Raw genomic sequence first — 19,846 nt, forward strand, 5'->3', positions numbered from 1 at the left:
GGAGGGGCAGGGCCCAATAGGGGAAATAGAGGTAAATCCTTTAAATCACTTCTTCTCATAGAGTTCTGCATGGATTGTAACCAAATTTGGCCACAAACATCCTTGGGGGAAGGGGAACAGAACTTGTATAAATTTTGGCTCTGATCCCCCGGGGGTAGGAGAGGTGGGGCCCAATAGGGGAAATAGAGGTAAATTCTTTAAATCGCTACTAGTCATAGAGTTCTGCTTGGAATGTAACCAAATTTGGCCAGAAACATCCTTTGTGGAAGGGGAACAGAACTTGTATAAATTTTGGCTCTGACCCCCAGGGGGCAGGAGGGGTGGGGCCCAATAGGGGATTTAGAGGGTAATATTAAAATTCCTTCAGAAAAGAAACAATGAACCTGTATTCAAAAAATTATTTGGCATTACAAACCAGGTGAGCGATACAGGCCCTCTGGGCCTCTTGTTAAATTTTCTAATATTGAAGTTAAGTTGATGCTATTTGAATTGGTCCCAACAATATTCTTATTAAGAAGATGCTGCTTCTGCATACGCTCACACTAAAATCCTGCTCAGAAAAAAAAAACTTTTCTGCACAAATCAATATTTTTATAAAACTGTTGATCTATATATAACTTAACATTTGATGAATGACATCTGTCTTGAAAGAATTTTATGATTGTTTTAATACCAACATTGATAACAATTAAATACCAGTGGTCATTTGAATTGTCCTAATTAATTATTAGTTTAAACAGTGCATATGAGTGATAATCAAGAATATTAGTCAAAACCAATCATTGAACATTAATTAACTGAACCATCGTGCTACGAGGCCATTGGCCTCTTGTTAATTATTTGATAGTTCTCTGACAGTTTAAGAAGAAAATTTTAAAACAAATTTCTGTAATTGAACTGATGTTTTTAACACATGTAAAGCATTTCCTAAAGTTGATCATGAACAATTTTAGAAAGTGATCTGTCCTTTGGAATGTTTAATAGGACATCTTACCGTGTAAGTGATGAAAAAGGAACAATTAGGAATTGATGGAAATGTATTTGGATGACTTTAGGTGTAACTGATACTGGTAAAAGTAAATATGGATACACTGACTCATCAGGATACATTTATCATGTACAGCCAGTGGAATACCTGTAGGGGGAATGGTGGAACATTCTCTACTGACAAATCATGTATGTTGTAAAGAAGTTTTTATACTTACAGCCAGTGTAATACCTGTAGGGGGAATGGTAGAACATTCTCTACTTATAAATCACGTATGTTGTAAAGAAGTTTTTATACTTACAGCCAGTGGAATACCTGTAGGGGGAATGGTAGAACATTCTCTACTGACAAATCATGTATGTTGTAAAGAAGTTTTTATACTTACAGCCAGTGGAATACCTGTAGGGGGAATGGTAGAACATTCTCTACTGACAAATCATGTATGTTGTAAAGAAGTTTTTATACTTACAGCCAGTGTACTACCTGTAGGGGGAATGGTAGAACATTCTCTACTGACAAATCATGTATGTTGTAAAGAAGTTTTTATACTTACAGCCAGTGTGTACTACCTGTAGGGGGAATGGTAGAACATTCTCTACTTATAAATCACGTATGTTGTAAAGAAGTTTTTATACTTACAGCCAGTGTACTACCTGTAGGGGGAATGGTAGAACATTCTCTACTGACAAATCATGTATGTTGTAAAGAAGTTTTTATACTTACACCCAGTGTACTACCTGTAGGGGGAATGGTAGAACATTCTCTACTGACAAATCATGTATGTTGTAAAGAAGTTTTTATACTTACAGCCAGTGTAATACCTGTAGGGGGAATGGTAGAACATTCTCTACTGACAAATCATGTATGTTGTAAAGAAGTTTTTATACTTACAGCCAGTGTAATACCTGTAGGGGGAATGGTAGAACATTCTCTACTGACAAATCATGTATGTTGTAAAGAAGTTTTTATACTTACAGCCAGTGTAATACCTGTAGGGGGAATGGTAGAACATTCTCTACTGACAAATCACGTATGTTGTAAAGAAGTTTTTATACTTACAGCCAGTGGAATATCTGTAGGGGGAATGGTAGAACATTCTCTACTGACAAATCATGTATGTTGTAAAGAAGTTTTTATACTTACAGCCAGTGGAATACCTGTAGGGGGAATGGTAGAACATTCTCTACTGACAAATCATGTATGTTGTAAAGAAGTTTTTATACTTACAGCCAGTGTAATACCTGTAGGGGGAATGGTAGAACATTCTCTACTTATAAATCACGTATGTTGTAAAGAAGTTTTTATACTTACAGCCAGTGTACTACCTGTAGGGGGAATGGTAGAACATTCTCTACTGACAAATCATGTATGTTGTAAAGAAGTTTTTATACTTACAGCCAGTGTAATACCTGTAGGGGGAATGGTAGAACATTCTCTACTTATAAATCACGTATGTTGTAAAGAAGTTTTTATACTTACAGATTCAATTATGTTGAAATGTTTATCAAAAAAGTAGCTACAGAAGTGATTAATTAGGCTCAAGGCAATTAATAGTTAATTATATTGTATCTCAGACTGTGTCTGTATTTCAAATTAGGGTGTAACATACAAGCAATTTCTGATATATATATAGCATCATTTTCAGATGATATCTCAGGAGAAGATAACTCTGGATAAAAGACATCCTAAAAGACAATGCTATCGTTAAATCTTGCGTTTTTATTTCGTTGCAGATCGAGTCTCAATGAGCTGTGTTTAATTTTGTGAAAACTTTTGTCATTGTAGAGTGTTACAGACCCCTGTGAGTGCCACTCCAACTGGCCACTAAGTTACAAAGGAAGTGTGCTGGTTCACCTTAGTGACCTTCACCTCCAGGATATTTCAACAGGCCAGTTCTATTTTTATATCAGACACACACTTTCTGGCCAGTTCCATCTTATAGTCAAGTATAAATCCGATGTGGGAATACAAGAAGTGGTTGTCCTTGACGACGAGTTACAGGAAATGTTCACAATGGACTGGCTAAAGGTCAAGGTCAAATCAAATGAAGACCTCAGCCAGCTATTACAGCAATGTCTGGTAGGGTTCGAGGAGAGTCTGTCGAGACTCGTGTTAAAGGATGTTACCCCAGATATGTGTTACAAATGTCAACAGAACAGGAGAGACAGCCCCAGGGATGGGGCACCCACACCCTCCTGGTCTAATCATTATGCCAAGCTGAAGGCACAACGGCAGCACAGTCAAGGTCATCAAAATCAAGGTCAAGGTCATTTACCAAAAACAGGTAAGAATAAAGCAGATTGTTTTGACTTTCAAGATACTTTTGGTAATGGAAATTTTTATTTTGATAAATTTATTTTAAGGTAGGTAATATCTTGTTCCTGAAGCCTTGCTGAACTGTATTTATCCATTGTCAGCAATTCAATATGACTTTCTCTGGTATTGTTAGGTTTCCAATGTCCAGTCTTATCCTGCTCATATGGAGGCAGGGACCACTGTATTGGTTACAGATATTTCTAGGTCTTTATTAGGATGTGCCAGGTTTTACTGGTTATAGAAAAGTCAGAGTTCCTGGAAACAACCACAGACCTATGGCCATTACTAGTGCCTAGTAATCCTCCCACATAGCCCTCTGACTACTTTCCCCTCACATCGCTAATAAAGTATTACAAAGATACCGGTATATAGCAGAGTGATTAACTAATGGTGTTTGATATAGTTTTATCTGATATTAATTAAATGCTGGCAGACATGAGTCATTTTACTGATAAACATTGACTCGCAATGTATTGTATGAGCCTTATACATAGACGGTAATATGAGTACATCATAAAACAAAGGCGCCCATTTAAACTGGAAAATTTTGCTGGTAGTTTGATAAATAGGTATTCTTGCATATGTACACAATGACCTCATGATACTATGAATGGCATCAAAGCTCAAATGTTCTAGTCATTTATTTTGTTAATTGTGATTTTATTTCATAATTTGTCCTGATGAAGGAAATCATCATTGTCTCTGCGCCCAGTTTCTTTTAATGATTCTTGTCTGGGCCTTACCAGTGAAGATACCTCTACAAAGCTTACACTGCCAATGATTCTTGTCTGGGCCTTACCAGTAAAGATACCTCTACGAAGCTTGCACTGCCAATGATCAGTGAACTACCATAAGGTCTCTCTGACCTTGACATCAAGGACCTTAATTATGTGATGGAAATATAAATATGACTTGATGTGATTACCTGATTACTTGTTATGGTGGATATAGAATTATTTTTATGGAACACACAATCTAGGATAGAAATCCGTGTGTATGTAAAGACACCCTGACTGGTGTATGTTAAGGGTTACCTACAGGTGAAATCAGGTGAGATCCACACAGGTGTGTCCTGTACAGGTGATGCCCAGACATCGTTAATGACTTTAACTATACCCTGTACACAGGAACCTGGTATTAAATTTATATATTTGTCGTCAGTAATACGTTATGCTCATGTTCCTGTCAGCGATGTTTCCTTAATAGCTTATCCGAGCAATTTCCAAAAAAATGAGTTTTTGTCTGATCACTAAAATGTGAATAAAGACTAATGGACTTTTGACCTCACCATAAAATATCACAACTTCATGAAAATCACTTCTGTAGCTCCCTGGGTACAAATTTGATACATTGGGACATAGTCATCAACATGCAAAGTGCTCTATTCAGATTTCAAGGGGAAATTGTATTTCAGCTATATATGTAAAACTTTTAAGGGAAATGAGCAACTACTCATATTATTATAATTTACAATGGTGCTAATTGCTTTGGTATAATGCAGAAAAGGTGACTAAAACTGATTAAAGCTGCAATTAAAACTGCAACTAATTTAAATATCAAATTAAAAATTAGTAAGCAATGCCATATAAGGTAAAATGAGTCATAATTTATGTGTCCTTTATAAATTATCATAAATGTATTATTTTAATTGACATAGAAGCAAAACGTACATCTACATAGAACATAAATGTATTGATGACAGATCATCAGACAGCATGTAGTAATGTCTCTTGTTGGCAAACGTACGTGTACCTTTGCAATGTCGTAGCATACACAACACAAAATGCAAAGTCACATGCGCTACATGGATGGTTTGATTGACAGCTGTCGATCCGTCATTTTGACATATTCAAACTGTTACTACATGTTCTGATATTGTAGTCGAGTAACACTTCATAGTTAAATGTTACTAGAACATTAACTGGAGATTGTATTTGAATTTTCAACCGTACATTGATTTATAAGTTAAAGCACTGGATGTTGTCTCTGAAATTTCTATTTTTAATGGAAGATATATATTATAACCCTTATCTTAGTATGCCATACATTGTTCAGTCTCCTTAAAACATAAGTCAGAAGTTTAAAGGAGATGTGATACCTGGGAATTATATAGGTTTAGGTCTTGCAGTAGTAAATAGCTTAGTCATATAAGGGAGGTAACTCATACCGTCATATATAGTAAGTGGTCTGGCTGTAGGCCTCACATAGATCTAAACAGCTGATTTATACAGTTCCATCATTCCACTTCTTTGTATAAAATGTTTAGAGATATTAATATAACAACATAGTGATTGTGGTTCTCTGATTTCTCTAACATTTCTAAATTGTATAAAAAGTATCTGCAGAAGTGTCTGAATATCTAGGAAATGCAATTTAGATGATTTACTGTGAATTGTATTCATTTGTCACCCACATTGTATATTCATGCTGACTGTATACTACCATTTGGTGTCAGTTTATTGTCATCAGTTACTGCAGGCCTAGGAATTATGATCATTACGATATGAACTGAGGAAATTTTCTATGATAATGTGTCAACTTCAGTCACTCTGTTTACATTTAATTTTTTAGCCTATTTATTTGATAATTGTCTTATGGTGTGTTGAAAGACGACAATTGATATTACTGTAATGTAACAGGGGGCATGATTTACAATTAATTTAATACCTGCTTCTGCCAGGAATCAAACTCTTTTCCTCTGGATTACTAATCTGACGCTCAACCGATCGAGCTAAAGAGAAGTTCTCCCTATTGCAGCTAGTGTTGACTGTGGTTACATACTCCCCCTCCAGGAATCAACTTTTCCTTGAGTTTCCAGGGGTCACAATGATTCCTTTGCAAGTACCGTTAAGTATCATTCCCGAGCAAGGTGCAAGATTTACAATAATACCTGCTTCTGCCAGGGATTGAACTCGGGACCTATGGATTGCTAGTCTGAAGCTCAATCAGTCAAGCTAAAGAGAAGTTCTCCCAAGCCTAGCGATATACTGCAGTTAGTATTGACCAAGGGTACAGTAAGTTGTTTAAAAACTTTGTAATTTGACGACATGATATAGGAGTCATTATTGAAGATCAAGTTAAGTCAGTCATATACCATGATGTACAGCTCAGTTGTCTGCTAATTGATTAAATCATTAACACTGATTAAAAATCTTGACAGATTTAAAAGTCTTCTCCAATATAATTACCTATATCTCCTCTGATATTAGGATGTCAATAAAGTACAGGGGATCAGGTGACAAAAATCTCTAAATCTCATAATAAATATTCTTAATGAAAGATCCCCAAATTATAATAACCAAAAACAAAATACATGTAAAAGTTTAAATGAATATATTACACAAAATTGAAAATTCCAACAGTTTGAGGAGTATGCATAGATGTAGAATAACCTGGAGACTTATGGGAAAATCTGGCAATATACTGTATACATTATGGGGGAACATGTATTGTCATGGACAGATAGGGTTGATGGGCAGATAATGAGGTGGTCAGTCGTCTTTTGTCCACTACAAAATGGACAAGTATAATAAATGACCAACTACAGCTTTGTGCTGCCTTAACTGGGATTAATTTATATCTTGGGTGAATTTAAAGACCAGATATTTCCAGTCCATTTAAAATGCTAGCTACTTCAAAGGATAAAGCTGTCCCGATTTGAAATTTATCAGGTTATTTTCGGTTGCCCTAGAGTTTTCCCATGTCCTGTGTTTGCCATATGTGACTTTAATGGAAATCAGGGCATATTAACTATCAATTTATTTCCCTGAGAGTAAATAGAGACTGGAGGGATGTTTAGAATATATTAAGAGGACAGTTGAGCACATCAGTCATTGTCCAATTTTGTAATTTTGCTGAAAACATTTTCCTGCTTATATTGTTTTCATAATTTTTCTCAACATTAATGTTACTTCTCAGTGTAATGTTGAACTCATGTTCAGTGATCCACTATAATCAATGCCTCTTTCCTTATAACCTGCCTCAGTGCCCTTTCTGTGGAGGTAATTAATTGTAAGTGTTCTTTATTAACCTCTAACAAATGAAAATGGAACATGTTAAATTATCCCCTAGCTAGACTCTTATTCTTGTCACCCTAGGCCTTTATCATGCTAATGCAGGAATGGTAAATCCAAAATAAGATGAGATAACTCCAGAATCACTCCATGGTCAGGAAAGGTAACTCCGGAGTTATGGTAAATAACTCCAGCTACAACAAACTCCAATAACTCCAGAGTTAGGGTAGATAACTCCAACTACAACAAACTCCAACAACTCCAGAGTTAGGGTAGATACATCCAACTGCAACAAACTCCAATGTTGTAGATAACCTAGTCTTGCCACAAAGTCGCTTGAATATTGAAAAAATCACTAAAATTTAATATGAATCTAGCCTACGTTTCAAACTAGGGGAAGATAATCTAGTGAAGAACTTTTATCAACAACTTAGGGTTTGGTGGCCACTCTATAGATAACCCGAAATGCAGGACTTTTGTTGGGAACACACAAGCTTAAAAATAAACACATTGATGGAAATCTCTATGTAAAAGGTGTGAGATATGAAATTGTCTTCTGATGAAAGAAACCATTTTAATGTGGTTCATTATGTTAGAAATGATTCACAGGAAATGAAATAAGAAAACATTGACTACCATAAGTGAGAAGAAAATTGTATCTTACTAATACTGGGGAAATGTTACTATTTTACAACCAATAGGTCCAATGAACAGCAGAAATTCCACTCTATAAAACATGGGATTACTACCAAATTATTAGTTACACAGATGCATACTTTTCAATTTGTCTTTCTCAGTAAATTTTCTGTGAATCTACATCAAAGACATTGGCATTATTCAAGTACATGGAGGGGAAAATTACTGCAGCAGTGTGTTACCAGGTGCTGGACTAGTAAGACAAGTTCTGAGGTTGTGTGAGGACTGGATTCTAGTCTTCTAGGTGGTGTATCAAACAGAAGAATAGTTATTACCATATAGACTCCCTTTCTAGGATCACAGGACATTTTAATCTCTGGACACATCACCAAGTTTTGACAGCTCAGTATTTGGACGCCTGGTTTAGACACCTCACTATTCGGACAGCTAGATTGGATTCTTCAGCATTCATGCACCTAGTATAGACACTCAGTTTGGACACCACTACATATCTGGACACCTAGTTTGGACACCACTATATATCTGTACACCTAGTTTGGACACCACTATATATCTGGACACCTAGTTTGGACACCACTATATATCTGGACACCCAGTTTGGACACCACTATATATCTGGACACCTAGTTTGGAAACCACTATATATCTGGACACCTAGTTTGGACACCACTATATATCTGGACACCTAGTTTGGACACCCCACTGTTAAGACACCTAGTTTGGACACCACTATATATCTGGACACCTAGTTTGGACACCACTATATATCTGGACACCTAGTTTGGACACCAGTATATATCTGGACACCTAGTTTGGCCACCACTATATATCTGGACACCTAGTTTGGACACCACTATATATCTGGACACCTAGTTTGGACACTGCTATATATCTGGACACCTAAGTTGGACACCACTTTATATCTAGACACCTAGTTTGGACACCACTATATATCTGGACACCTAGTTTGGACACTGCTATATATCTGGACACCTAGTTTGGACACCACTATATATCTGGACACCTAGTTTGGACACTGCTTTATCTCTGAACACCTAGTTTGGACACTGCTATATATCTGGACACCTAGTTTGGACACCACTATATATCTGGACACCTAGTTTGGACACTGCTATATATCTGGACACCTAGTTTGGACACCACTATATATCTGGACACATAGTTTGGACACTGCTATATATCTGGACACCCAGTTTGGACACTGTTATATATCTGGACACCTAGTTTGGACACTGCTTTATATCTGGACACCTAGTTTGGACATCCCACTGTTAGGACAACTAGTTTGGACACTGCTTTATATCTGGACACCTAGTTTGGACACAACTATATATCTGGACACCTAGTTTGGACACTGCTTTATCTCTGGACACCTAGTTTGGACACCACTATATATCTGGACACCTAGTTTGGAAACCACTATATATCTGGACACCTAGTTTGGACACTGCTATATATCTGGACACCCAGTTTGGACACTGCTATATATCTGGACACCTAGTTTGGACACCACTATATATCTGGACACCTAGTTTGGACACCACTATATATCTGGACACCTAGTTTGCACCCCACTATCTATCTGGACACCTAGTTTGGACACTGCTATATATCTGGACACCCAGTTTGGACACTGCTATATATCTGGACACCTAGTTTGGACACCACTATATATCTGGACACCTAGTTTGGACACCACTATATATCTGGACACCTAGTTTGGACACCACTATATATCTGGACACCTAGTTTGGACACCACTATATATCTGGACACCTAGTTTGGACACTGCTTTATATCTGGACACCTAGTTTGGACATCCCACTGTTAGGACACCTAGTTTGGACACACTATATATCTGGACACCTAGTTTGGACACTGCTATATATCTGGACACCTAGTTTGGACACCACTATATATCTGGACACCTAGTTTGGATACCACTATATATCTGGACACCTAGTTTGGACACTGCTTTATATCTGGACACCTAGTTTGGACATCCCACTGTTAGGACACCTAGTTTGGACACTGCTATATATCTGGACACCTAGTTTGGACACCACTATATATCTGGACACCTAGTTTGGATACCACTATATATCTGGACACCTAGTTTGGACACTGCTTTATATCTGGACACCTAGTTTGGACACCCCACTGTTAAGACACCTAGTTTGGACACTGCTATATATCTGGACACCTAGTTTGGACACTGCTATATATCTGGACACCTAGTTTGGACACTGCTATATATCTGGACACCTAGTTTGGACACTGCTATATATCTGGACACCTAGTTTGGACACAACTATATATCTGGACACCTAGTTTGGACACCACTAAATATCTGGACACCTAGTTTGCACCCCACTATCTGGACACCTAGTTTACACACCCCACTATCTGGACACCTAGTTTACACACCCCACTATCTGGACACCTAGTTTACACACCCCACTATCTGGACACCTAGTTTACACACCCCACTATCTGGACACCTAGTTTACACACCCCACTATCTGGACACCTAGTTTACACACCCCACTATCTGGACACCTAGTTTACACACCCCACTATCTGGACACCTAGTTTACACACCCCACTATCTGGACACCTAGTTTACACACCCCACTATCTGGACACCTAGTTTACACACCCCACTATCTGGACACCTAGTTTACACACACCACTATCTGGACACCTAGTTTACACACACCACTATCTGGACACCTAGTTTGCACACCCCACTATCTGGACACCTAGTTTACACACCCCACTATCTGGACACCTAGTTTACACACACCACTATCTGGACACCTAGTTTACACACCCCACTATCTGGACACCTAGTTTGCACACCCCACTATCTGGACACCTAGTTTACACACCCCACTATCTGGACACCTAGTTTACACACCCCACTGTTTGGACACTTGGATTAGATACCCAAATACCTGGTTGAGAAATCTGAGCTGATTTTGACAGCTTTCCTTTAGCTACCCCATTGTACTAGATGATGGCTGAGATCAATATACATGTGCAGTAGTGTTCAGTTCACTGGTAACTGTATTTTACTAAGTTAATTTATGTAAAGAGGGGGATACATGCAGCCTATCTCTATATGGAATGACATCAAATGTCAGCTGTGCTGTTTGGTTTTGACATCTCCCCTGTTGTAGGATGGTTATTGTTCTCCTACACATGGTAGTACAGACAGCTGGGGACTCTGTAGAGGATCCCTCACTATAGCCAGTTTATCTTAGGGAGCAGATATAGTCAGCGGGGTCAAACTGGACAGTGGACAGTGGGGGTCACAAGTGGACAGTGGACAGTGTGGAGTGAATGGACATATAGAAAAGGAGTCATTCCATGGAGTTAAGGTTTTGTCCTCTCCTTTAGGATGACCTAGTGATATCGCAGAGATATAAACAACAGTTCCCGGGAAAAATTGTAGGATACAGTGGACATTATATGACAGTTAGCTGGACAACGTAAGCCATTGGAGGTGAATTTAGGAAGTAACTAGGAGGTTTGGTAACTGTTTAGTAGTGGATACAGAGGACAGTAGACCAGATGTACTACTTACATGTTGGAGTCTGTCCAGTACATAGATAGCCTACTACAGGGGTCTGTATTGACAGTAGTGGACATAGTCAGTGTGTAGATGCTGATCTCAAGCAAGGGCTGGTACAGTGTTGTATACACTTTCAGCATCGGAGTGGACATTATCTGGAGACATTGCTTGTTTGAGAGAATACACTATATGTGAAATTGTGGACTAATCTGTCGAGGTTTTAGATAATGTCAGTTAACAGTGTATATGTTCTGATAAAACCTGGTGGTGCATATGTTGTAATGTATTCTGAGTGATGCATAATATATTTCATTTGATTGGGTACTTAACTTGTCAGAACATTAATTAATGCTCGAACTGCTGCAACACGACTGTGACACATACTGACTTTGATGTAAGCCTGTTACATAGGAATCTAGACTCTGTAACACTACCAGAACACATATTGATCAACTGTGCTGGGGAAAACTGCAGTATTAAGTGAAAAAAGGAAGGATCTCTTTATACTCTTACATTGAAAACATTTTACACAAAGGAAGCTGTGTTTCCTTTTATGTTTTCACTTGGGTAGAAACCTGCAGGAGCAAGAGATTGAAAAAAATCTAGCTTTATAAGGAGACACATTATATAGACGGAGAGGTCCAAACAAGGTTATTCTTAATTAAATTAGGAACAGAGACACTGTTTTATGTAGAAGATGAACAATTTTCTTTTGGAAGGATAAAGAATACAGGAAAGTTACATGTGAAATTATACGATGTGGACATATTCAGATCTTACAACTGGTAACAATTGATACAGAGTTACAAAAATAGATCGAGGGACAGATATATCGGGAATAATTCATACTACACAACCGTTACCGTCCGTACCATATATCGTATTATCATCTGTGTGTGTGTACAGCAGCAACCAATCAATGGCAAAGTTTCAATACAATTCAACTGGAAAATACTATGCTCTATAAATAGCATTTATTTGAATATCATATTATTATTGCTATTGAAGAGGGGAGACGTGGGGAGAGGATTTAATATTAGGGATAAAGATGTGTTCTGTAATCGATGGAAACCTTATGGTGATCTCTCAATGTGACCAGTTACTGAATAGCTGGACCATCTCACTGCTGGTGTTGTGTGGCATTTAAATTGTGTAGGTACATTTTTCATAGCTCTCCTAAGGACATGTGGAATGACTGTTGGTTTGTTGTACCAACATTATAGCCACTCAGAGCAGCTCAGATTTTGTCAAGGATTTGTTCCCCTGATGTTAGATGTTATAATGAACATCATGTTTTATCATTCTGATGTTCATTGGTATCATTTGCTGTGTTTGTCAAAATAGTGAGGAGGAGCAGCACACACATTTGGTATTGACATGGAGTTAACAACACAGTGAATGCCTTGAGATCTGTGAGCAAACACTCGAGCCAGTGCTGGCTAAAGCTGTGATGTAATTTATCCATATATAGGTCTGAATATACTCACATGGGATTATAACTCTGCAGGATAAATGGACAGAGTGATTAACACTGAGAGTTAATTCCTGCCAGGATTATCTCCCAGGTCAAGCTGTGAGATTGGTGTGTAGGGTATGTCAGGGTGCCGGCCTGGCCAATTGGTGAGATTAAATAATGGACACATAGAAATTTGTAAAGGTATAGCACTTCCTGTTGATGATAGAGTCATTGTGAATTGAGCATATAAAGATGTCCACTGGATGGTCATTTAATGGTCAGCCTGAAGTCATCAGGCCATTAATCACCCATGTTTATGTAGACTTCAGTCAACACAATGTCGTGTAAACAAATGAAACAATGATGGAAGAAAGTGGTACTCCAGGCACCCACGATTGTCATGGCGATGGTCATGGCGATCCTCAGACACCAGCAGACAATCCTACAGGTCTAATGGATAAGCCACCAGCTGTAAGGTTTTACTGTGATGAAGGCACAGAGGACCTTCACAGCCCATCAAGTCTTAAATCTGATACAAGGGGCCTTGGGGTGGAGAATGCCCTAGGTCTAAAATCTGGGGCGTGTAATTATAGGGAGCTGTCTCGGGCCCACAGCCCTTTAGCCCCAGACCAGGAGTGTTACCTGGACGAGGACACGGTAACTCCTATTGCCAGTGAAGATTGTACACCTGTGATTGATCAATCAAGATTTCTGATTGACAGCCCGACTGGTGTGGTCACTTTGAACAGTCCTTCAGTTGGACTGGTCACTTTGGACTTGGACTCCTGCGATGAAGATGAAGACAGCAGTAAACTGGAGACATGTTGTGATGAATATGATGACTTGTACTCATTAGATAAGTACTATACCCCAGACCCATCCTCCACTGATCTGTCTGTCTCCTCCGCTTCAGCTGACTCCCTGGGACTTGACGAAACAACCAGTAAGGAATCAAGTGGTCCACACCTGGACAGCCAAAGTGAAGGAAAGCAAAGTACGGATGATTCGTTCTGTGATTGTGTCTCCACAATAAGGAAAGATAACTCCTCGCAGGGGAGCTCATTGACAACTAGTCTCGAATCGGAGGATAATATTTATGTTGAACCTCCTCAACACCCAGTGGATTTATCCAGAACGGGTCTTGTTGATGGAAATCGTGTCTCCTCATTCTCTGAAGGATTAAAAGGATTTGCAGAAAGTTTGTCGGAATGTCCAATGTTTTGTGTCCCGATTGTGTCTGGAAAATGTAAATCGTTTAGTACTAGTGCAATTCATACTTCAGTAGGTGAAATTGGTGCTTCAGAAATAAAGTTCTCCGATCGTGGAATTGATACATTGGATTTAAAATCTACAGCATGTGAAATGAGTACCACGGAATTAAAATCTTTAGACAGAGGAAGGTGTAAAAGTTGTGATGTACTTCGTGCACAGGCGAGTGATAAGCTTGGTCACAATAAGATACGCCCGCCATCACTAAATCTGGGTAAGCTTACATATCTGTTATCTATCAGTTACTCAGATTTTATATCAATGAGCCAGATATAAAATGGAAGTGATGTAATCTGCCATTCAGTTGTACTGATATTGCCAACAGATAGGGATTTACAACATTGAAATGCTTTATCTTGATGTTTATCTCTTGTAGTAAAAATAGTAAAAACGTGTAATCATATAACTTTCATGTTGCTAATTGTGGTGTATTCAATCTTAGGGAAAATGTAGTGATGTGATTTGTTTGTCAAATAGGTTACTTGTAAGGATCAAAGGGGAGGTGTATATATAGTAAAGAGATTAGGGTTCAAATGTGGGTCTGTGGGTAAGGACATGGTGAGGGGTTGGGGACGAGTAAATGGGGTGGGGGTAGGGGTCATGAGTATAAGGTTAGAGGTTAGGGTTTAAATGTTATAAAGATGTGTAGGTGGGGAGGGGAGCTATGTAAGAATAGGCGGAAATGGGGATTCATACTTGTGGGGTAAGGAGACATTGATAAATGTTGAGGTGTGGAAGGTGGGGAGAGGGGCTATAAGAATTACAGGGGGAGTGAAGGGGATGTTGTGTTGCTGAGTTGTGTGGGGCTGTTAATATACATAAACCTTGTAGAACATGTGTTTGAGTTGTTTGCAGTAACTCTGTCACAATCTGTTTTGATATGTTATCAAAAAGCATGCTCTGTCTGCAAGTTGTTTTACTGGCTGCTGATTCTTCCCCATTAGTTGACCACATTGATGCTGCTTATTGTTTGTATCAGCTGTAATGTAAATGTCCAAAACGTTAGATAGTCATAACTGTAGATACTCATGTAAATGTTCAAAACGTAAGATAGATACTAATCATAACTGTAGATACTAATGTAAATGTCCAAAACGTTTAGATAGTCATAACTGTAGATACTAATGTAAATGTCCAAAACGTTAGATAGTCATAACTGTAGATACTCATGTAAATGTCCAAAACGTTAGATAGTCATAACTGTAGATACTCATGTAAATGTCCAAAACGTTAGATAGTCATAACTGTAGATACTCATGTAAATGTCCAAAACGTTAGATAGTCATAACTGTAGATACTCATGTAAATGTCCAAAACGTTAGATAGTCATAACTGTAGATACTCATGTAAATGTCCAAAACGTTAGATAGTCATAACTGTAGATACTCATGTAAATGTCCAAAACGTTAGATAGTCATAACTGTTTGTATACTCATGTAAATGTCCAAAACGTTAGATAGTCATAACTGTAGATACTCATGTAAATGTCCAAAACGTTAGATAGTCATAACTGTAGATACTCATGTAAATGTCCAAAACGTTAGATAGTCATAACTGTAGATACTCATGTAAATGTCCAAAACGTTAGATAGTCATAACTGTAGATACTCTTAAATTATGACAAGTATAAAGATTGGGATATGGATATTTCAGGAAATATAATTTAAAGGGAAGAGTTCAAAATTAATGACTTGCAGCCATTCTATAGATTTTTGTACTTGCAGAAGTCTTTCATCTGTATAAAAAAAAATTAAAAGTTACTGGATTATTTTCTTAAGATATCTTCTAATCAGATGATAGAAATGTACTTTTATGTGAAATGACAATATTTCTATAACAAAGAGAATATGGTGACAGGTAATATTGATTAGAATCAGCACCAGAGGCTGTAGGCTTTATTTATCGGTAGTGCATGTGGCATCTGGCTGCCTTATATACCTTTAAGCCCTCTACTTCAATCAATTATATACCACTTACATAACAGGAAAATGTGGTGTTAAGATCAAAATCTAGCCTCAACAGGTTTTACAATGACACCTGATAATATATGATATCATTATATGTCTCCTGGCCTTAATGCCCTAATCCCTGATAGCATTACTCTACTAATCCCACCACAAATCCAGGTTCTATCTAGACATGTATATCACTAGGTCTAGGACAGATGGTAGGTACAGCAAGCTAGTTACTGTAAGAGATTATTGCTATCATACAGGTAGCCTTGTCAATGGTGAACTAGAATTGGAATCCTGCCCAAAGCAACAGGAAATAGTTGCAATTTGCTATTTGGCATACTTTGGAAAAAACTTCATGATTCTAATATTAGTTCTTCACTGAGAGTTGATACCTGTATGTACCGGTAAAAGATGGCATGGTGTTTTCTATAGATTGTGCTTACTCACAGTCCTACCCCTATGACATGTAAATCCATACCATACGAGTATGTGGGGTATTGCTTAAGTCTTGAGGTATATCTACTCAAACACATGTTATATTCTACAAGGCTTATGTATATTTCTATAATATGGGCATAGTTTCATTAAATCTCATGTTGTATTTTGCCAAATATAAATAAATAAATTAACATCCATTGTGAGTCAGACACATTTTGTACCCTGTCATCAGAATAAATAAGAACATCAGACACAACTAAATAAACTACATAAACATCTAGGGGAAATAGCTATACAAAATAATTACAAAATTACTAACAACTTTTCACTAGATTGTCCTGGTTTTCCACACTGGCTTTCTGCTTCTGTGATAGCAATTTAAAGTTAATTCCCAAAGACAATAGAAGCTGTAAGGCCATGTTAATGAGTCTGTCGTAGTTCTTTGGGCCTTGAGTGCTTTGTCTGTTGTAGTCCTTTGGGCCTTGAGTACTTTGTCTATTGTAGTTCTTTGGGCCTTGAGTACTTTGTCTGTTGTAGTTCTTTGGGAGTTGAGTACTTTGTCCCATGAGGAGTATCATTTTTATGCTCTATCTCTCTTTATGTTCTCTTTGATAACTTTTTACATTAAGACACAGGATTATGTTCTCTTTGACTCTTTACATTAAGACACAGGATTATGTTCTCTTTGACAACTTTTTACATTAAGACACAGGATTAAGTTCTCTTTGACAACTTTTTACATTAAGACACAGGATTAAGTTCTCTTTGACTTTTTACATTAAGACACAGGATTAAGTTCTCTTTGACAACTTTTTACATTAAGACACAGGATTATGTTCTCTTTGACAACTTTTTACATTAAGACACAGGATTAAGTTCTCTTTGACAACTTTTTACATTAAGACACAGGATTATGTTCTCTTTGACAACTTTTTACATTAAGACACAGGATTATGTTCTCTTTGACTTTTTACATTAAGACACAGGATTAAGTTCTCTTTGACAACTTTTTACATTAAGACACAGGATTATGTTCTCTTTGACAACTTTTTACATTAAGACACAGGATTATGTTCTCTTTGACAACTTTTTACATTAAGACACAGGATTATGTTCTCTTTGACAACTTTTTACATTAAGACACAGGATTAAGTTCTCTTTGACAACTTTTTACATTAAGACACAGGATTATGTTCTCTTTGACAACTTTTTACATTAAGACACAGGATTATGTTCTCTTTGACAACTTTTTACATTCAGACACAGGATTAAGTTCTCTTTGACAACTTTTTACATTAAGATACAGGATTATGTTCTCTTTGACAACTTTTTACATTAAGACACAGGATTATGTTCTCTTTGACAACTTTTTACATTAAGACACAGGATTATGTTCTCTTTGACAATTTTTTACATTAAGACACAGGATTTAGTTCTCTTTGACAATTTTTTACATTAAGACACAGGATTAAGTTCTCTTTGACAACTTTTTACATTAAGACACAGGATTTAGTTCTCTTTGACAATTTTTACATTAAGACACAGGATTAAGTTCTCTTTGACAACTTTTTACATTAAGACACAGGATTAGTTCTCTTTGACAATTTTTTACATTAAGACACAGGATTATGTTCTCTTTGACAACTTTTTACATTAAGACACAGGATTATGTTCTCTTTGACAACTTTTTACATTAAGACACAGGATTAATGTTCTCTTTGACAACTTTTTACATTAAGACACAGGATTTAGTCTCTTTGACAATTTTTTACATTAAGACACAGGATTATGTTCTCTTTGACAATTTTTTACATTAAGACACAGGATTATGTTCTCTTTGATAACTTTTTACATTAAGACACAGGATTAAGTTCTCTTTGACAACTTTTTACATTAAGACACAGGATTATGTTCTCTTTGACAACTTTTTACATTAAGACACAGGATTTAGTCTCTTTGACAATTTTTTACATTAAGACACAGGGATTATGTTCTCTTTGACTTTTTACATTAAGACACAGGATTTAGTCTCTTTGACAATTTTTTACATTAAGACACAGGGATATGTTCTCTTTGACTTTTTACATTAAGATACAGGATTATGTTCTCTTTGACAATTTTTTACATTAAGATACAGGATTATGTTCTCTTTGACAACTTTTTACATTAAGATACAGGATTAAGTTCTCTTTGACAACTTTTTACATTAAGACATACAGGATTATGTTCTCTTTGACAACTTTTTACATTAAGACACAGGATTATGTTCTCTTTGACTTTTTACATTAAGACACAGGATTAAGTTCTCTTTGACAACTTTTTACATTAAGACACAGGATTAAGTCTCTTTGATAACTTTTTACATTAAGACACAGGATTATGTTCTCTTTGACAACTTTTTACATTAAGACACAGGATTATGTTCTCTTTGACAACTTTTTTACATTAAGACACAGGATTAAGTTCTCTTTGACAACTTTTTACATTAAGACACAGGATTATGTTCTCTTTGACAACTTTTTACATTAAGACACAGGATTTAGTCTCTTTGACAATTTTTTACATTAAGACACAGGATTATGTTCTCTTTGACTTTTTACATTAAGACACAGGATTAAGTTCTCTTTGACAACTTTTTACATTAAGACACAGGATTATGTTCTCTTTGACAACTTTTTACATTAAGACACAGGATTTAGTCTCTTTGACAATTTTTTACATTAAGACACAGGGATATGTTCTCTTTGACTTTTTACATTAAGACACAGGATTTAGTCTCTTTGACAATTTTTTACATTAAGACACAGGGATATGTTCTCTTTGACTTTTTACATTAAGATACAGGATTATGTTCTCTTTGACAATTTTTTACATTAAGATACAGGATTATGTTCTCTTTGACAACTTTTTACATTAAGATACAGGATTAAGTTCTCTTTGACAACTTTTTACATTAAGATACAGGATTATGTTCTCTTTGACAACTTTTTACATTAAGACACAGGATTATGTTCTCTTTGACTTTTTACATTAAGACACAGGATTAAGTTCTCTTTGACAACTTTTTACATTAAGACACAGGATTAAGTCTCTTTGATAACTTTTTACATTAAGACACAGGATTATGTTCTCTTTGACAACTTTTTACATTAAGAC

At 36.7% G+C, this 19,846-nt stretch overlaps 1 protein-coding gene across 5 annotated transcripts in view; it reads left to right on the forward strand.

Annotated features, from left to right (window-relative positions):
* The window catches only part of LOC138316270 (puratrophin-1-like), a 169,186-nt gene that overhangs the window by 65,257 nt on the left and 84,083 nt on the right, over positions 1 to 19,846 (forward strand). For 4 of the 5 annotated variants that reach the window (XM_069257897.1, XM_069257899.1, XM_069257898.1 and 1 more), the window contains one exon: positions 2,774 to 3,272. In XM_069257897.1, coding sequence (XP_069113998.1) covers positions 2,774 to 3,272 — 499 coding nt within the window. Of the gene's footprint in view, positions 1 to 2,773; positions 3,273 to 11,318; positions 14,512 to 19,846 lie in introns of those variants that run through there. The other variant, XM_069257896.1, reaches the window with a different exon arrangement.

This window comes from Argopecten irradians, chromosome 2 (genome assembly GCF_041381155.1).
Source record: "Argopecten irradians isolate NY chromosome 2, Ai_NY, whole genome shotgun sequence".
In the NCBI taxonomy this organism is placed as follows: Eukaryota; Metazoa; Mollusca; class Bivalvia; order Pectinida; family Pectinidae; genus Argopecten; species Argopecten irradians.